This window comes from Myotis myotis, unplaced genomic scaffold (assembly GCF_014108235.1).
Source record: "Myotis myotis isolate mMyoMyo1 unplaced genomic scaffold, mMyoMyo1.p scaffold_m19_p_12, whole genome shotgun sequence".
NCBI classification, from domain to species: domain Eukaryota; kingdom Metazoa; phylum Chordata; class Mammalia; order Chiroptera; family Vespertilionidae; genus Myotis; species Myotis myotis.
In genome coordinates this window covers 72835644-72850629 of record NW_023416316.1, presented here as the reverse complement: position 1 = coordinate 72850629, position 14986 = coordinate 72835644, and the positions used below count along the sequence as shown (strand labels likewise).

Genomic DNA, 14986 nt, shown 5'->3' with positions numbered 1-14986 from the left:
GTTTCCCTCGTCAGTGGAATTCAGATCATTAGTGGAGCAATGGTTCTCAAACTTCAGTGGGCTCGTGCACACTGGGCGGCTGGGTCCACCCAGCATTTCTGAGCCTGTTGGTTTGGGATGGGGGTGGGGAATCTGCATTTCCAGCCAGTTCCCAACGATGCCGGCCCAGGGGTCACATCGGAGAGCCACTGCTTCCGATGAGTTCCATTCCTTCTCGTTTATTAACTTAAAAAAAATCATTGCGTGTGGCACTTAGAATCAGAAACATGTAAGATCTAGCGTGAGCCGAAACTGCTAGACGTTGGGGATTTAACTGTCAGAAAAGCGGAGTGCCTCACCTTGATGAACGGACGCTGCCCTTTGCCAGCTCTGGGGGGCGCGGGGACAGTGTTTGAAACGGCCCTGGAGCGGCCAGGCTTGAGCCTCCCCGTCTGACGCGCTGTCCTCGTTCCCGCGCAGGTCTTGCCGTTTCTCGCTCTTGGCGTTGGTGTGGATGATGTGTTCCTGCTGGCCCACGCGTTCAGCGAAACGGGGCAGAACAAAAGAATCCCTTTTGAGGTAAGAGAAAAACAAAGGAATAGGGCTGCGGGGGCAGCCACGGCCCCTCTGTTCCCGAGTATTTGACTTGGTTTTCCTCAGTCTGCCCCAGTAAGTATCGTAGTCCCAAGTCAGAGGACACGTTCCTGGCTCTCCATAAGGAAGGTCAGCTGGAAGGACCCAGGAAATATATTCCAAAGTGCATTTGTTTCTCTGAGGGTTCGTGGGGGGCAGGGGTTCACTTTGTCCCCACCACCTTTTAAACTGTATTAACTAAGTCATTGTCTTGCAGCTTTGTGTTTTGGGTGGTAATAACATGGGCCGCACATGAGTGTGTGGATGGTACTGAAAAATGCTCCAGTGCCCGGGTTGGGGGAAGCCAGGGGTCTCCCTGTCAGATTGCCTGAGGCAGCATTCTCAGTCACCATGGGTCTGGTTTTGTATTTGAATTGTTCACGCAACCCCTGCTCTCAGGAAACCCTGCTCTGTGCAGCTCTCAGCACTGTGCTTTCTCGTCCTCAGGACAGGACCGGGGAGTGCCTCAAGCGCACGGGAGCCAGCGTGGCCCTCACGTCCATCAGCAACGTCACCGCCTTCTTCATGGCTGCGTTGATCCCAATCCCTGCCCTGAGGGCCTTCTCCCTGCAGGTGAGTTTCTGGTGCTGAGCCTGCAAGCGTCGCCCAGCGGCTGCGGCCCCGGTGCAGGCAGGGACGTAGCCTGTCAGCACCTGGGACTCTTTCTCCTGGGCAGATGCTTCACGCTGATGTTCCTCTAAGGCAGTGGTTCTCAACCTTCCTAATGCCGCGACCCTTTAATACAGTTCCTCATGTTGTGGTGACCCCCAATTTCATTGTTACAAATTGAACATAATTAAAGCATAGTGATTCATCACAAAAACAATATGTAATTATATATGTGTTTTCCGATGGTCTTAGGCGACCCCTGTGAAAGGGTCATTTGACCCCCAAAGGGGTCGCGGCCCACAGGTTGAGAACCGCTGCTCTAAGGAGAACCGTGGTGTTCTTTCCTTTTCTGTGGCCGGGTGTCCTCCAGGCCTGGTGCCTTCAGGAGTCACCCTTTGCATGGATAGCTAAACTGAAAGGCACCAGGGCCACTCCCTAGGGGACGCCAGTGAGCCCCTGCTGCACGTGGGCAGGAGTCCCCACGCCGGTCCTGGTCTGGCTGCGTCATGGCCTCCCTGCTGGAACGCCCCTCTGGGTTTCCGCACTTTCTCCCAAGCACGCCACCTTCCCTCCTGCTTCCCGTGGCGCGGCCCAGCCCCAGGCCACCGACGGAGCAGTCTTCGCCGACCGGAAAGGTGGCGGCAGGTAGCCCAGCTAGGTGATCGATCACTCAGAACTGAGTGGTTTTGGATGCCACTGTGTGAGAAGGTGTCGCCATTCTCTGCCTGTGGGAGGGTCTGTTGATGGGCCTTGCCACCTCCTCTCCTTAGTTAACTTCCACAGACTCTCCTGAACCCCTTTTCTCTTTCCCTTTGGCCCCCAGTTCCCCTCTTAGGCTGCCCGAGAAAACTCAAAATTCCTCTCCCTCCATGCAGAGCAGTTTGGCCCCGCTTTGTTCTGCTCCCTCCTTTCACACCTGAAGGCCGTCAGGAACTTTTTTAAACCAAGAGCCAGCTTCTGTGAACTGTGAGCGTGGAGAGGTCTGCAGGCGGGGCCGGGGCTGCAGCCGTGCCTCTCCGCGGCCGCTCACGCTGGCTCTGTGGGAAACGCCCAGGAACCCTGCCGTTTCCCGGACGGAGGAAGAGGCTGCCTGGCCACTCGGTCTTCCTAACCCGAAGTGACTTAGTGTGTGGTAGCTCAGGGGTAGTATTCTTGAAGTTTTGGGAGCTACATTTACTTTTTTTTTTTACCATCACCATTTATCCCTCTATAAGCTTTTCCAAAGCAGATGGAAGGAGCGATGGCTTTCCCTTCGTTTCTTTACTTCTTTTTCCTTTACAGTATGATGTGTGACTCATGAGATGGCCAGGTTTTTAAAGGAAGCGGCTTCTGAGGTCACTTTCAAACTGTCTTTATACCCCACTCATTTATACTGCTTTCCTGTCTTCAGTCACCAGAAGGTTCTAAGGATGGGTGTCAGTTTACATTTTTATTAACATGATTAGCTCTTTTTAGTCTTCAGATTTGAATTTCATTTCACTAATTACTGACTCAGCAGCTGAGGACTCTCCCGTGTTTGGGCCCCTGGATTTGTCTGATATTTAGTGTTAGATATAACACGAAAAGAGATGCCGTGCCGGTCACTGTGACCACCAGCTCCCGAAAGCAAAAAGATTTAAAACAACAAAAAAGGTTTCCTTTGTTATAAACATGTAGAGAAATAGCGAGGACATGGATCAAGTTAACCTGAGACTGGGATGGAGGCTCAGGAAAAAGAAAACACCTCTCAGTGACGTGGGAGGGAAGGAGCTGGTGCTGGTGCGGGGCCAGGGCCCGCGGGACTGTGGACTGCCCCCTGCACTGGCGGCCTCCACGCACCTCCCTCTGCCTATGGACCGCCCCCTGCACAGGCGGCCTCCATGCTGCTCCCTCTGCCTATGGCCTGCCGCCTGCACACACATGCCCCCTGCACAGGCGGCCTCCACGCTGCTCCCTCTGCCCATGGACCTCCCCCTGCACAGGCGGCCTCCACGCACCTCCCTCTGCCCATGGACCGCCCCCTGCACAGGCGGCCTCCACGCAGCTCCCTCTGCCCATGGACCGCCCCCTGCACAGACGGCCTCCACGCAGCTCCCTCTGCCCATGGACCGCCCCCTGCACAGACGGCCTCCACGCAGCTCCCTCTGCCCATGGACCGCCCCCTGCACAGACGGCCTCCACACAGCTCCCTCTGCCCATGGACCTCCCCCTGCACAGGCGGCCTCCACGCAGCTCCCTCTGCCCATGGACCGCCCCCTGCACAGGCGGCCTCCACGCTGCTCCCTCTGCCCATGGACTGCCCCCTGCACAGGCGGCCTCCACGCACCTCCCTCTGCCTATGGACCGCCCCCCTGCACAGACGGCCTCCACGCAGCTCCCTCTGCCCATGGACCGCCCCCTGCACAGACGGCCTCCACGCACCTCCCTCTGCCCATGGACCGCCCCCCTGCACAGACGGCCTCCACGCTGCTCCCTCTGCCCATGGACCGCCCCCTGCACAGACGGCCTCCACGCTGCTCCCTCTGCCCATGGACCGCCCCCTGCACAGGCGGCCTCCACGCACCTCCCTCTGCCTATGGACCGCCCCCTGCACTGGCGGCCTCCACACAGCTCCCTCTGCCCATGGACCTCCCCCTGCACAGGCGGCCTCCACGCAGCTCCCTCTGCCCATGGACCGCCCCCTGCACAGGCGGCCTCCACGCTGCTCCCTCTGCCCATGGACCACCCCCTGCACAGGCGGCCTCCACGCAGCTCCCTCTGCCCATGGACCGCCCCCTGCACAGGCGGCCTCCACGCAGCTCCCTCTGCCCATGGACCGCCCCCTGCACAGGCGGCCTCCACGCTGCTCCCTCTGCCCATGGACTGCCCCCTGCACAGACGGCCTCCACGCAGCTCCCTCTGCCCATGGACCGCCCCCTGCACAGGCGGCCTCCACGCAGCTCCCTCTGCCCATGGACTGCCCCCTGCACAGGCGGCCTCCACGCACCTCCCTCTGCCCATGGACTGCCCCCTGCACAGGCGGCCTCCACGCACCTCCCTCTGCCTATGGACCGCCCCCTGCACAGGTGGCCTCCACGCTGCTCCCTCTGCCCATGGACCGCCCCCTGCACAGGCGGCCTCCACGCTGCTCCCTCTGCCCATGGACCGCCCCCTGCACTGGCGTGCCCCCTACACACCCGGCCTCTGCGCAGCTCCCTGTGCCACCGCTCTGGCTTTCCGTGCAGCAGATTCTAGAACTGAGAAGTTGTTCTGGAGTCTTCTAGCCGTGGGACCCTCTCTCCCGCCGCTCCTTCCTGCTCCCTTTCCCTCGCTGCTCTTCATCTGCTCTGCCTCACGCTCCTGCTGCCTCCTTGTCCCCTCTCATGTTCTCTTCTCCTCTCTCAGTACACTGGCGACTCCTCAAGGCACGCTCTCCTTTAATGGTGCCCTCTGGTGTGCCGGTCTGACACGCTACCTGCGTTTCCCTAACGTCTTTTAGAAAAGCCAGTACGCTAAGCGCTTCCAAGGTAAGCCCCTGCCGGAGGCGGAACGAGTGCTGCCGGGTTTGCGGTTCTGTTCCCCGGCACTTGCAGTGTCACCTTAGAAAATGGCATCTGCAGCGTCCAGGGGTCCTCGTGTAGGAAAGAGCGGCTGCCCAGGATGCAGGCTCATTCTCTGTCAAACAAAATTTTTAAAAAAGAAGAAAATGTAAGAAAAGACAGAGACTGCGCCCTGCGTTTTGCAGTACTCACTCATCAGAGCCTTTAACTCTGATGCTGCTGCCCTTCGAAATGTGTTGACATTCGAAATTGACCATTCGGCGTGCTTCTCTCCCTCAGGGAACTGTGAGCCGCGGTGACTCTGGGCATCCATTTGTGTTGATGTTTTCAGGGTGCTACCGACGAAGCATCTACAGGGAGAGACCCAGAGCGGCTCTGTCCAATAAGGCACCCACGGCCACTTGGGAGTTTTCCCTGTGCGACTTTTCCCGTTTTGTAGCTTTACCAGAATCTATGGAAATTTCCCCCGGAGAAGCTGTCTCACGCCTCCTTGCCTATCTCCACCCATCTGTCCAAATGCCACCTCTGTACCAGGAGGCAGGGGCGCCCGCTGCAAGCCTTTGGGAACCAGAGCCCTGCCCTGGCTTTGCTGGTAACTGAGTGGTGCTTCTTCCTCCATGGGACTCCCGGGAGAGGATGCCTTATGTTCCAGGGGCCCCTCGGCCGGGCCTGTTGGTCTCTGTGCCCTGCAAGGGCCTCAGCGGGGCCGCCGTAGGTGCTTTGCAGGGACGTTGCCTTTCAGCACAGGTAGAATCGGTGGACAGTGCACGGTCCTCCCCAGCACCTTTTCAGAATTTGCTTACAGTTTCTCAACCTCACCTTGGCTCCAGCAGGGACACTTCTCCTTTACTGAGGAGCCCTTGCTGTTGGCTTTCCTGTCCTGGTGCCCTTGAGGGGGTGTTGAAGTTCTGTTAGTTTCTCACCAGACAATATACTCCCTGGATAGGTAATAAGCCATTTGGGTTTCTTCTCTCATTGCGCTATTTCCACCAAGAGACAGGAGGATGCTGGGCAGATTTCCTCATTGAACGAGGCTGGTGTCCTGTACATTCCCCAGCCCCTCCGGAAAGTACCAGTGTCGCTCCGGCTGCACCCCTGGGCCACGTGTGTGCCTGCGTGGCTTATCCTTGCACAGTCTTGGCTCTTGTCCTTAGGAACTTTTGTTCAAACCGAGTCACCCAGAGTTTGTTGTCTACGTTGTACTCCTGAATTCTAAAAATAACTGTAATCAAAAGGAAGCTGAAAGGACTCCACCCCCAGCATTGAGTTCTCCTAGAAAATCCTAGAACAGCGGTTCTCAACCTGTGGGTCGCGACCCCTTTGGGGGTCAAACGACCCTTTCACAGGGATCGCCTAAGACCATCGGAAAACACATATATAATTACATATTGTTTTTGTGATGAATCACTGTGCTTTAATTATGTTCAATTTGTAACAATGACAATACATCCTGCATATCAGATATTTACATTATGATCCATAACAGTAGCAAAATTACAGTTATGAAGTAGCAACAAAAATAATTTTATGGTTGGGGGTCACCACAACATGAGGAACTGTATGAAAGGGTCGCGGCATTAGGAAGGTTGAGAACCACTGGCCTAGAGATTCAGAGCCATTCTTCCCAACATCCCTCTTCTGATGGGTCGGCGTTCTCCCCACCCCACGTCCCTCCCCTCAGGAGGGGACCAGATCGGACAGGAACTCCCAGGTCTCAGTTGGGCTGAGGGCGGAGGCATCGAGCCTGCGTTTGAATCCGATTGACTGGGTAACCTCGGGCAGGGGACCTTCCCCTGCATCACCACGTCTTCCCTGGGGGAGGAAGCTGTGCTGATGTCTGCCTCCTGGTTGCTGCAGGAACCCATGAATCATGTGTAAGGACCTGACCTCCCATGGCTCCTGCTTTCTCCTTCCTCTTCCCTAGTAGAGTCTTAGCCTCCAGTGCTGAACGGCTGCACAGCATGCCCCTCTCAGATTTCGCCCTTCGGATTTCCTCCACGCGGCACCTCCTTCCTCGGGGTTGTGCCAGCGGCCTTTTTTGTCCTATGTGTCCCTGGAAACGGTTCCTTGACCGCCATTCCAGCCCACCTGCGCGCTCTCTCCCTGCCCTGAGCCGCTGTGGAGCCCTGCTTCTGCTTTATGACACCCGTCAGCCTAGAGCAGCCGTGGGCAAACTACGGCCCTCGGGCCGGATCTGGCCCGTTTGAAATGAATAAAACTAAAAAAAAAAAAAAAAAAAAAAGACCGTACCCTTTTATGTAATGATGTTTACTTTGAATTTATATTAGTTCACACAAACACTCCATCCATGCTTTTGTTCCGGCCCTCCGGTCCAGTTTAAGAACCCATTGTGGCCCTCCAGTCAAAAGGTTTGCCCACCCCTGGCCTAGAGTGTAATTGGTGGACAGGGTGGTGTCGGTCCCTGAGAGCAGGATTTTGTCTGACTCACCGATGCATCTGCAGCACCCAGCGCAGCGCCCTGCCTTTTCTCTCCAAAGTACTGATCCCTTAGGCCAGTGGTTCTCAACCTTCCTCATGCGCGACCCTTTCATACAGTTCCTCATGTTGTGGTGACCCCCAACCATAAAATTATTTTCGTTGCTACTTCATAACTGTAATTTTGCTACTGTTATGAATCGTCATGTAAATATCTGATCTGCAGGATGTATTTTCATTGTTACAAATTGAACATAATTAAAGCATAGTGATTAATCACAAAAACACTATGTAATTATATATGTGTTTTCCGATGGTCTTAGGCGACCCCTGTGAAAGGGTCGTTCGACCCCCAAAGGGGTCGCGACCCACAGGTTGAGAACCGCTGCCGTAGGGGGTTCCTCCAGTCAAAATAGCGGCTTGCTTACTCACATGAGCCTCGCCGGCAGGGCGCATAGTTCCTTACACAGGTGAGCGTGGCCGCTTGGCACTTATTCTGAGTGGAAGAGGAATCTTCACGGGGACTGAGGCGAGGGGCCCCGTCATATTCAGAAGGAGCCCCTTGGTGACTTCCTGGTTTTGTAGGCCTGACAGGGAATTCAGTGCGGAAGGGCATACCTCCATTCGGAACTCGGGTTTGCAGTGTCACCTTGAGCGTGAATTCAGATGACTGTCCAAGCCCTTGGTGCGGTTCTTGTGATGTTGCTGAGTGTCAGTTTTCTTCCCTCACCCTCAGATGTGTGCCCAGTTGGAGAAGGGTTTAGAACTAAGCAGTTCTTTGAGCAGAACCTCACAAGAGGGTATAATTGTCCAAAAAATTGCTGATGATTTCTGGGTTGCTTAGCACGCGAGTTGCGTTTTCTCGCTGTGCTGCTGCTCGCCGGCCTTTCTGAGCGGGGAGCGCGCTCAGTCCTCCACTGGCTGTCTCCGGTAACAGCCCGTGTGTGATTTTGACGAGGTCAGCAGGAGACTTGCCAAGCACTGCAGCCTCTACCCCGTGTTTATCCTGGGTGGTGGGGTGACTTTGAATCTGCACTCTTTACCCTGCACACTGTAATCACACGGGAATCTTCCTGCTTCGCTCTCCTGGCCTCTCTGTCCCCGCTCTCACCCATAGGCTGCGGCAGGGCGATTTGGAATGTGCCTATTAAACACCTCAGGGGACGCGTTTGAAATTTTATTTCGTGTTTTAAAGGTGCCATTTTGATATACTCGGTCCATCTTGTATATACACTTTCTAAGCATAAAATCGGCTGCATGAACCCCTAGAAACATTGTGAGAGGGAAATGTTCCCTTTAGTTTTAAATTAAAACGTCCCAGGTATCTTCTCTGTTCTGCCTTCTGGTCCAGTTAGGTCGCTAGCAGGAGGCCAGTCTGTTCCTGTGTCTGTGCCGTACGGGTTCAGGGAATGATGCGCAATGGGAAGGACCAGGATGGTGGGGCCTCGTCCAGTCACACGGTCTCTTAATGATGAGAGAGCAGCAAAATGCTGAGAAACTTGAACATCTACTTTAGGTTTAAACTCTTCGGTAGGACAGGGGAAGGAAAGTTGTTTAAAACATCTTTATTGCCAGCCCTGGTCAGAGTGTTGGCCCAGGAGGCCCAGGGGCAGGTTCGACCCCCGGTCAGGGCACATACAAGAATTAACCAATGAAAGCATATGTAAGTGGAACAACAAATCCATGTTTTTCTCCCTCTCTCTCTTAAAAAAAGAAAATAATAATAATAATAATTAATTAAATAAAAAAATAGCACATCTTTATTTTCAAAGCAGTCCTTTGCCTGGGAGCAGACCTGTTGGTAACATCTCCGTTTTCCTCCTGCTCAGGCGGCCGTGGTGGTGGTCTTCAATTTCGCCATGGTGCTGCTCATCTTCCCTGCGATCCTCAGCATGGACCTGTACCGGCGCGAGGACCGCAGGCTGGACATTTTCTGCTGTTTTACAAGGTACATGCCCTGGCTGCCCGGCCCTTACTGTGGGGTACAGAGCGGTAGTGTTTATCATCTGTGGACTTGGATGGGTGGGTGGTGGGGGAGTGGCGCTAGTCGACGGGGGTGCTGCCTTGGGGAGATAGCAGAACCCCTGAGGTTCTCTGCCTTTCTGACCACATGCTCACAGCCCTGAGGTTGTGATACGATGATTCATTTCTATCATGAACCAGTGTTGCTCATTGTTGGGAGTGTGTCATATCGATGGATTAGGGCAGAACAAAGGTTGAAAACCACACATCTGGAAAAAGGATAGCCTTTGGGGTGTTTTTCTTTGTAAGGAGTCATGCCTGGAAGGGGTTCAGCGGCTTCGACTTGATTTTCTGAGCCAGATTCAGGATCAGCCTCCCTTTGGCCTCCTTCGACTGACTCCTGTCTGTGTCCAGACCGAGCAGTTGGGCAGCGTGGGGGAGCTCCACCGTGTGCCCTCTCTCCTGAGTCAGAGCTGTGCGGAGCGGGCAGCGTGGGGGAGCTCCACCGTGTGCCCTCTCTCCCGAGTCAGAGCTGTGCGGAGCGGGCAGCGTGGGGGAGCCCCACCGTGTGCCCTCTCTCCCGAGTCAGAGCTGTGCGGAGCGGGCAGCGTGGGGGAGCTCCACCGTGTGCCCTCTCTCCCGAGTCAGAGCTGTGCGGAGCGGGCAGCGTGGGGGAGCGCCACCGTGTGCCCTCTCTCCCGAGTCAGAGCTGTGCGGAGCGGGCAGCGTGGGGGAGCCCCACCGTGTGCCCTCTCTCCCGAGTCAGAGCTGTGCGGAGCGGGCAGCGTGGGGGAGCCCCACCGTGTGCCCTCTCTCCCGAGTCAGAGCTGTGCGGAGCGGGTGTCCTGGTCATCAGCAGGAACAAGAGCCCGTTTCAGCGGCCACTGCAGCACGTTTCCCCTCTTGCAGCCCCTGTGTCAGCAGAGTGATCCAGGTCGAGCCTCAGGCCTACACGGAGACGCACGACGGCCCCCGCGCCAGCCCCCCGCCTCCCTACAGCAGCCACAGCTTCGCCCACGAGACACAGATCACCATGCAGTCCACGGTGCAGCTCCGCACGGAGTACGACCCCCACACGCACGTGTACTACACGACGGCCGAGCCGCTCTCCGAGATCTCCGTGCAGCCCGTCACCCTGACGCAGGACACACTCGGCGGCCAGAGCCCCGAGAGCACCAGCTCCACGCGGGACCTGCTCTCCCAGTTCTCCGACTCCAGCCTCCACTGCCTCGAGCCCCCTTGTACCAAGTGGACGCTCTCATCGTTTGCCGAGAAACACTATGCTCCTTTCCTCTTGAAGCCCAAAGCCAAGGTACCTACCCGAACAGAAGGCTCTTCCTGTCCTCAGAAAGCGGCAGAGCGGGCTCCTGGGGAATTCCCTGGATTCCAGGCCTCGGGGGGAGCTGGCCCACTGACCCCCTGGGCCATTTCCATGAGCTCACCTTCTACAGCAGCGGTTCTCAACCTGTGGGTCGCGACCCCTTTGGGGATCGAACGACCCTTTCACAGGGGTCGCCTAAGACCATCGGAAAACACATATATAAGTACATATCGTTTTTGTGATTGATCACTATGCTTTAATTATGTTCAATTTGTAACAATGAAAATACATCCTGCAGATCAGCTATTTATAGTACGATTCATAACAGTAGCAAAATTACAGTTATGAAATAGCCACGAAAATAACTTTATGGTTGGGAGTCACCACAGCATGAGGAACTGGATTAAAGGGTCGCGGCATTAGGAAGGTTGAGAACCACTGTTCTACAGGATCTGTAGCAACGGTGTCTGAATTTAGATCAGCTCCTCACATGTTGAACATTTACTCTTTGTGAAAAATGGGGTTGCTCTGACTTTATGTTTTCCCCTCTGGGAGAATGACCCCTTCCCCCAGCCCCAACTCCGACCCCCATGCTGCTTCAGGGCCCGTGTGATGGTAAAGGCGAGGCATAAACCAACAGCTTGTTTGTGGTGGGGAGTCCGTTCCGTCCCTGGGGCCTGACCGCGCCTCGTCCCTCTGCTGCAGGTGGTGGTGATCTTCCTTTTCCTGGGCCTGCTGGGGCTCAGCCTGTACGGGACCACGCGCGTGCGCGACGGCCTGGACCTGACAGACATCGTGCCCCGGGAAACCAGAGAGTACGACTTCATTGCTGCACAGTTCAAGTACTTCTCCTTCTACAACATGTACATCGTCACCCAGAAAGCAGACTACCCGAACATCCAGCACTTGCTGTACGACCTTCACAGGAGCTTCAGCACGGTGAAGTACGTCATGCTGGAAGAAAACAGGCAGCTTCCCAAGATGTGGCTGCACTACTTCCGAGACTGGCTGCAAGGTGAGGGCTGCTGGGCGCTCGTCCTCTCCGCGGCGGGGCTGGGGCGCTCGGGTCCCCAACTTCCTTTTGTTCCCTGTATCACAGTGTTAGATTAGAACGTAACACTGACATGTTTCGTTGACTTCTGGGTGTGTTGCTTGAAGTTCTTAAGTAGACTGTTTCTGGGGAGGCCCCCCCCAAAGCTGGCCTTTACCTATAAAACAACGCAAATGGTTCGTGGGGTGACGCAGGCACTTCTGTGAGAATTTATGAGTGCACATTAGGAGACGGGAGCGGGCTGCTTCTGGTGTCCTTTTTGGGGGGAATGGGGGGTGGTCTGGGTGACCAGGTCTAAAGGAAGTGTTGGTGGAATTTCTAGGCTGACTCGCTGCTGAAGCAGAGCTTCCTGCCCCCACAGGTTGTGCATCTTTGGTGAATGTAATTTAAAACTCCATATTTTGACCATCTTTTGATTTGGCATAAAATGCCATGAAGAAACCTTATAAATGCTTAATCACATCTCACAGTATTTCATAAATAATCAAGTTCTGCTTGAAAATGTCTTTTAACCCTAGCCAGTTTGGCTCAGTGGATAGAGCGTCCTTCTGCAGACAGAAGGGTCCTGGGTTCGATTCTGGTCAAAGGCACGGACCTCGGTTGCAGGTTCCCCTCCAGCCCAGGCCCTGGTCAGGGCGTGTACAGGAAGCAACCAATCGATGAGTTTCTCTGACATCCGTGTTTCTCTCTGTCTTTCCCCCCACTCTCCCTAAAAATCAATGGGCAAATATCCTCAAGTGAGGATTAAAAAAAATAAAATGCCTTTTACAGCTTCTAATCTTGCTCTTAGGAACATCTCTAGGAAATAGTTGTCAACTGGAGAAAAAAAAGATCTAGATTTACTCCTAACTGCTGACTGAATGTGAATGAATGTATTCAGTGATTCCAAGAACATCTGTTCATTTATTCTGTGTTGACGCATGGAAAGTGGAGAATCAAGATAATTATCCACACGATTCCAGCAAAAATGCTGTTACTGAAACACCCAAATAATTATGGCCCCCAACACTTTTGGCTTAAATTATCCAAGTGATTGTCTTAATTTCCCCCTTAATTAGACTTGTTTAAACACAGATTTAAGTGCCTTTTTGGGTCTTGAGTCAATATACTTGTGTGTAGAGAGTAAGCAGCCAGTTTCCCTGTGAGTTTGCATGAAATGGTAAACAACTCTCGTTTAATTGAAAATGGTTCAGTACGGTTTCTGGCTTTGACTTGTGTTCCTAGAATTTTGTTCATGACGTGTACCCCAGATTTGACTCTTCGTTGAGGAAGGCAAAGAAAATTGCAGGATATCAATAGAATTTTTTAACGTGCTCGTGAGATTAATTTTAATTTGTTTCCAGTCTTATTTTTCGCTGTAGTTTGGGAAGCACTGATTTTTAGATAAAGAGTCAAAAGAGGACTGGACAGTGGAGAGATTCCCTGCTTTTCATTCCACATGCACTCACCCCCACCCACATTGGCCAAAGTCATGTAAATCACTTGCCACTAATGACAAAGGGGTCCGCAGTGCTGCGAAGAAGGGTTTTGTAGGATTGATTTCAGGGTCTCCAGCCAGTCCTCGGGGTGCTCCATGTGGCACGTGAGGCGGAGTTTGGGGAGGGGCGGGAGGTATTGTGCCCAGGCATCGCGAGGGCTAACCTTTGCACAGCGTATTGTGAATTACTTCTCTGCTTTCATACCTTTACGGACCTAAAGCAGTTGGACTTGAGAATCTTTTTTAAAAGTGCATTGGAGTCGTGTTTTGGTTGCTGAGTGAGCTGCATCCCCCTAGACCAGTGGTTGGCAAACGGCGGCTCGCGAGCCACATGCGGCTCTTTGGCCCCTTGAGTGTGGCTCTTCCTAAGCCTTAGGAGTACCCTAATTAAGTTCATAACAATGTACCTACCTATATAGTTTAAGTTTAAAAAATTTGGCTCTCGAAAGAAATTTCAGTTGTTGTACTGTTGATATTTGGCTCTGTTGACTAGTGAGTTTGCTGACCACTGCCCTAGTCCAGTGGTCGGCAAACCGCGGCTCGCGAGCCACATGCGGCTCTTTGGCCCCTTGAGTGTGGCTCTTCCACAAAATACTGACTTCTGCGCATGGGCCACGAAGTTTCAATCGCACTGTACGTGCGCACCCGCATGCAGCCAACCGTCAGGAGTCCAGCAGAGCCCTGGACACAGAACGGCCGGACACTGGCCCGTGGGCTGCCTAGAGGCGCTGCTGGCCCATCCAGAGGTTGATTGGTCTTTGAACATGCCCTGCCGGAAGCAGTTATCCTCGAAGCAGCTTTCCTTCACGACACTGTGTGTGGCGGTGAAGTGATGGAACCCTCATTGGTTGTTAATGGAGTTATCCTTGAAAACCATGTCATCCCACTGGTCTTTATCAATATTTCAGTAGTGGGGGGGGGGGATTCATAAAAATACAAAATAGCCATATAGAAATGGCCCCACATGTCACCCCTGAACACACCTGCAAATAAGGGAAAGTTGGAGATAAAAATCACAGTATCATGTACAAGTGGTTTTGCTTATATTTCACGGCGAATTATGCAAGTAAAATGTAACTGAGTATCTTCTTTTTAGAGCCCCGTATCAAAGAAAAGTTCTGAGCAATTGGGATCATTAGCTCAGAACTTTTCACCAGGAAATAATCAGTATGAAGTATATAAAATGAGAAACGTTCTAGCTAAAACTTTTCATGTTTTGCAGTAAAATGCCAGTTTTTTCTGCTGCGTGCCTGTGTTGGAATATAAAATGTTGTCAAAGGGGCAGTGGAAGCAAGTTTTTGTCCCTTGTTTTGTGTCCAGAATTGTGAATTGTGAGTGTGAATTGTGAGTGTGCACCTAGGCCAACCGTTGTTACTTGAGCTTTTGATAATTAGTCAGAAACTAATATGCTGATTCCAAGGACTTAACTTTCCTGTAAAGGCAGTCGCTGTTTCTCGTTCACCTCTGCATTCCAAGTAGAGTTGGTGCCAGGTGGCGGCCAGGCAGCGTGGCTGAGGAGTTGAACTTGAGTGGCCGGCAGGGTCATCCTCCCCAAATCGGGTCTTTCTTCCCTTGTTTCCCTCTGGGGTGTTCCAGGAGTCTTAGTGCATCAGTATCTTTAAACCGCCCTCGGGGTTTTGGGACCCCATTTGCCACCAGATGTTGTCGGTGCCCATGTTAACTCTACTCATCTTATTCGTGTTTTCAGCAAATCCTTCCTGGGCACCATCGTGTGTTCTGGGCAATTTAGAGCATCAGTGGTTCAAGCCAACTCTGGAGGCAGGCTGCCAGGTCCAAAGCTTAGCTCCAACACTGGCTGGAGGCTTCCTCATGTACTTTTACCTTCCCAGGCCTCAGTCTCCTCATCTGTAAAGTGGTACTAAATAGGGGCATCTCACCAGGTTGTTGCATCAATTAAACTAGGATTTATTAGCAGGTCCAGAGAGAGAGAGGGTTAAAGTGCCATACAGGCATGAAGGGGTGAAAATTCTATTATGGCG

The 14986-nt window shown here is 53.4% G+C and overlaps 1 protein-coding gene across 7 annotated transcripts in view; it reads left to right on the top strand.

Moving 5' to 3' along the window:
- PTCH1 (patched 1) overlaps window positions 1-14986 on the top strand; it is a 67488-nt gene that overhangs the window by 32411 nt on the left and 20091 nt on the right. For 5 of the 7 annotated variants that reach the window (XM_036331409.1, XM_036331407.1, XM_036331412.1 and 2 more), the window contains 5 exons: window positions 460-558; window positions 1060-1185; window positions 9005-9123; window positions 10047-10449; window positions 11164-11473. In XM_036331409.1, the coding sequence (XP_036187302.1) occupies window positions 460-558; window positions 1060-1185; window positions 9005-9123; window positions 10047-10449; window positions 11164-11473 (1057 nt within the window). The remainder of the gene's footprint in view (window positions 1-459; window positions 559-1059; window positions 1186-9004; window positions 9124-10046; window positions 10450-11163; window positions 11474-14986) is intronic. The other 2 variants (XM_036331408.1, XM_036331410.1) reach the window with 2 other exon arrangements.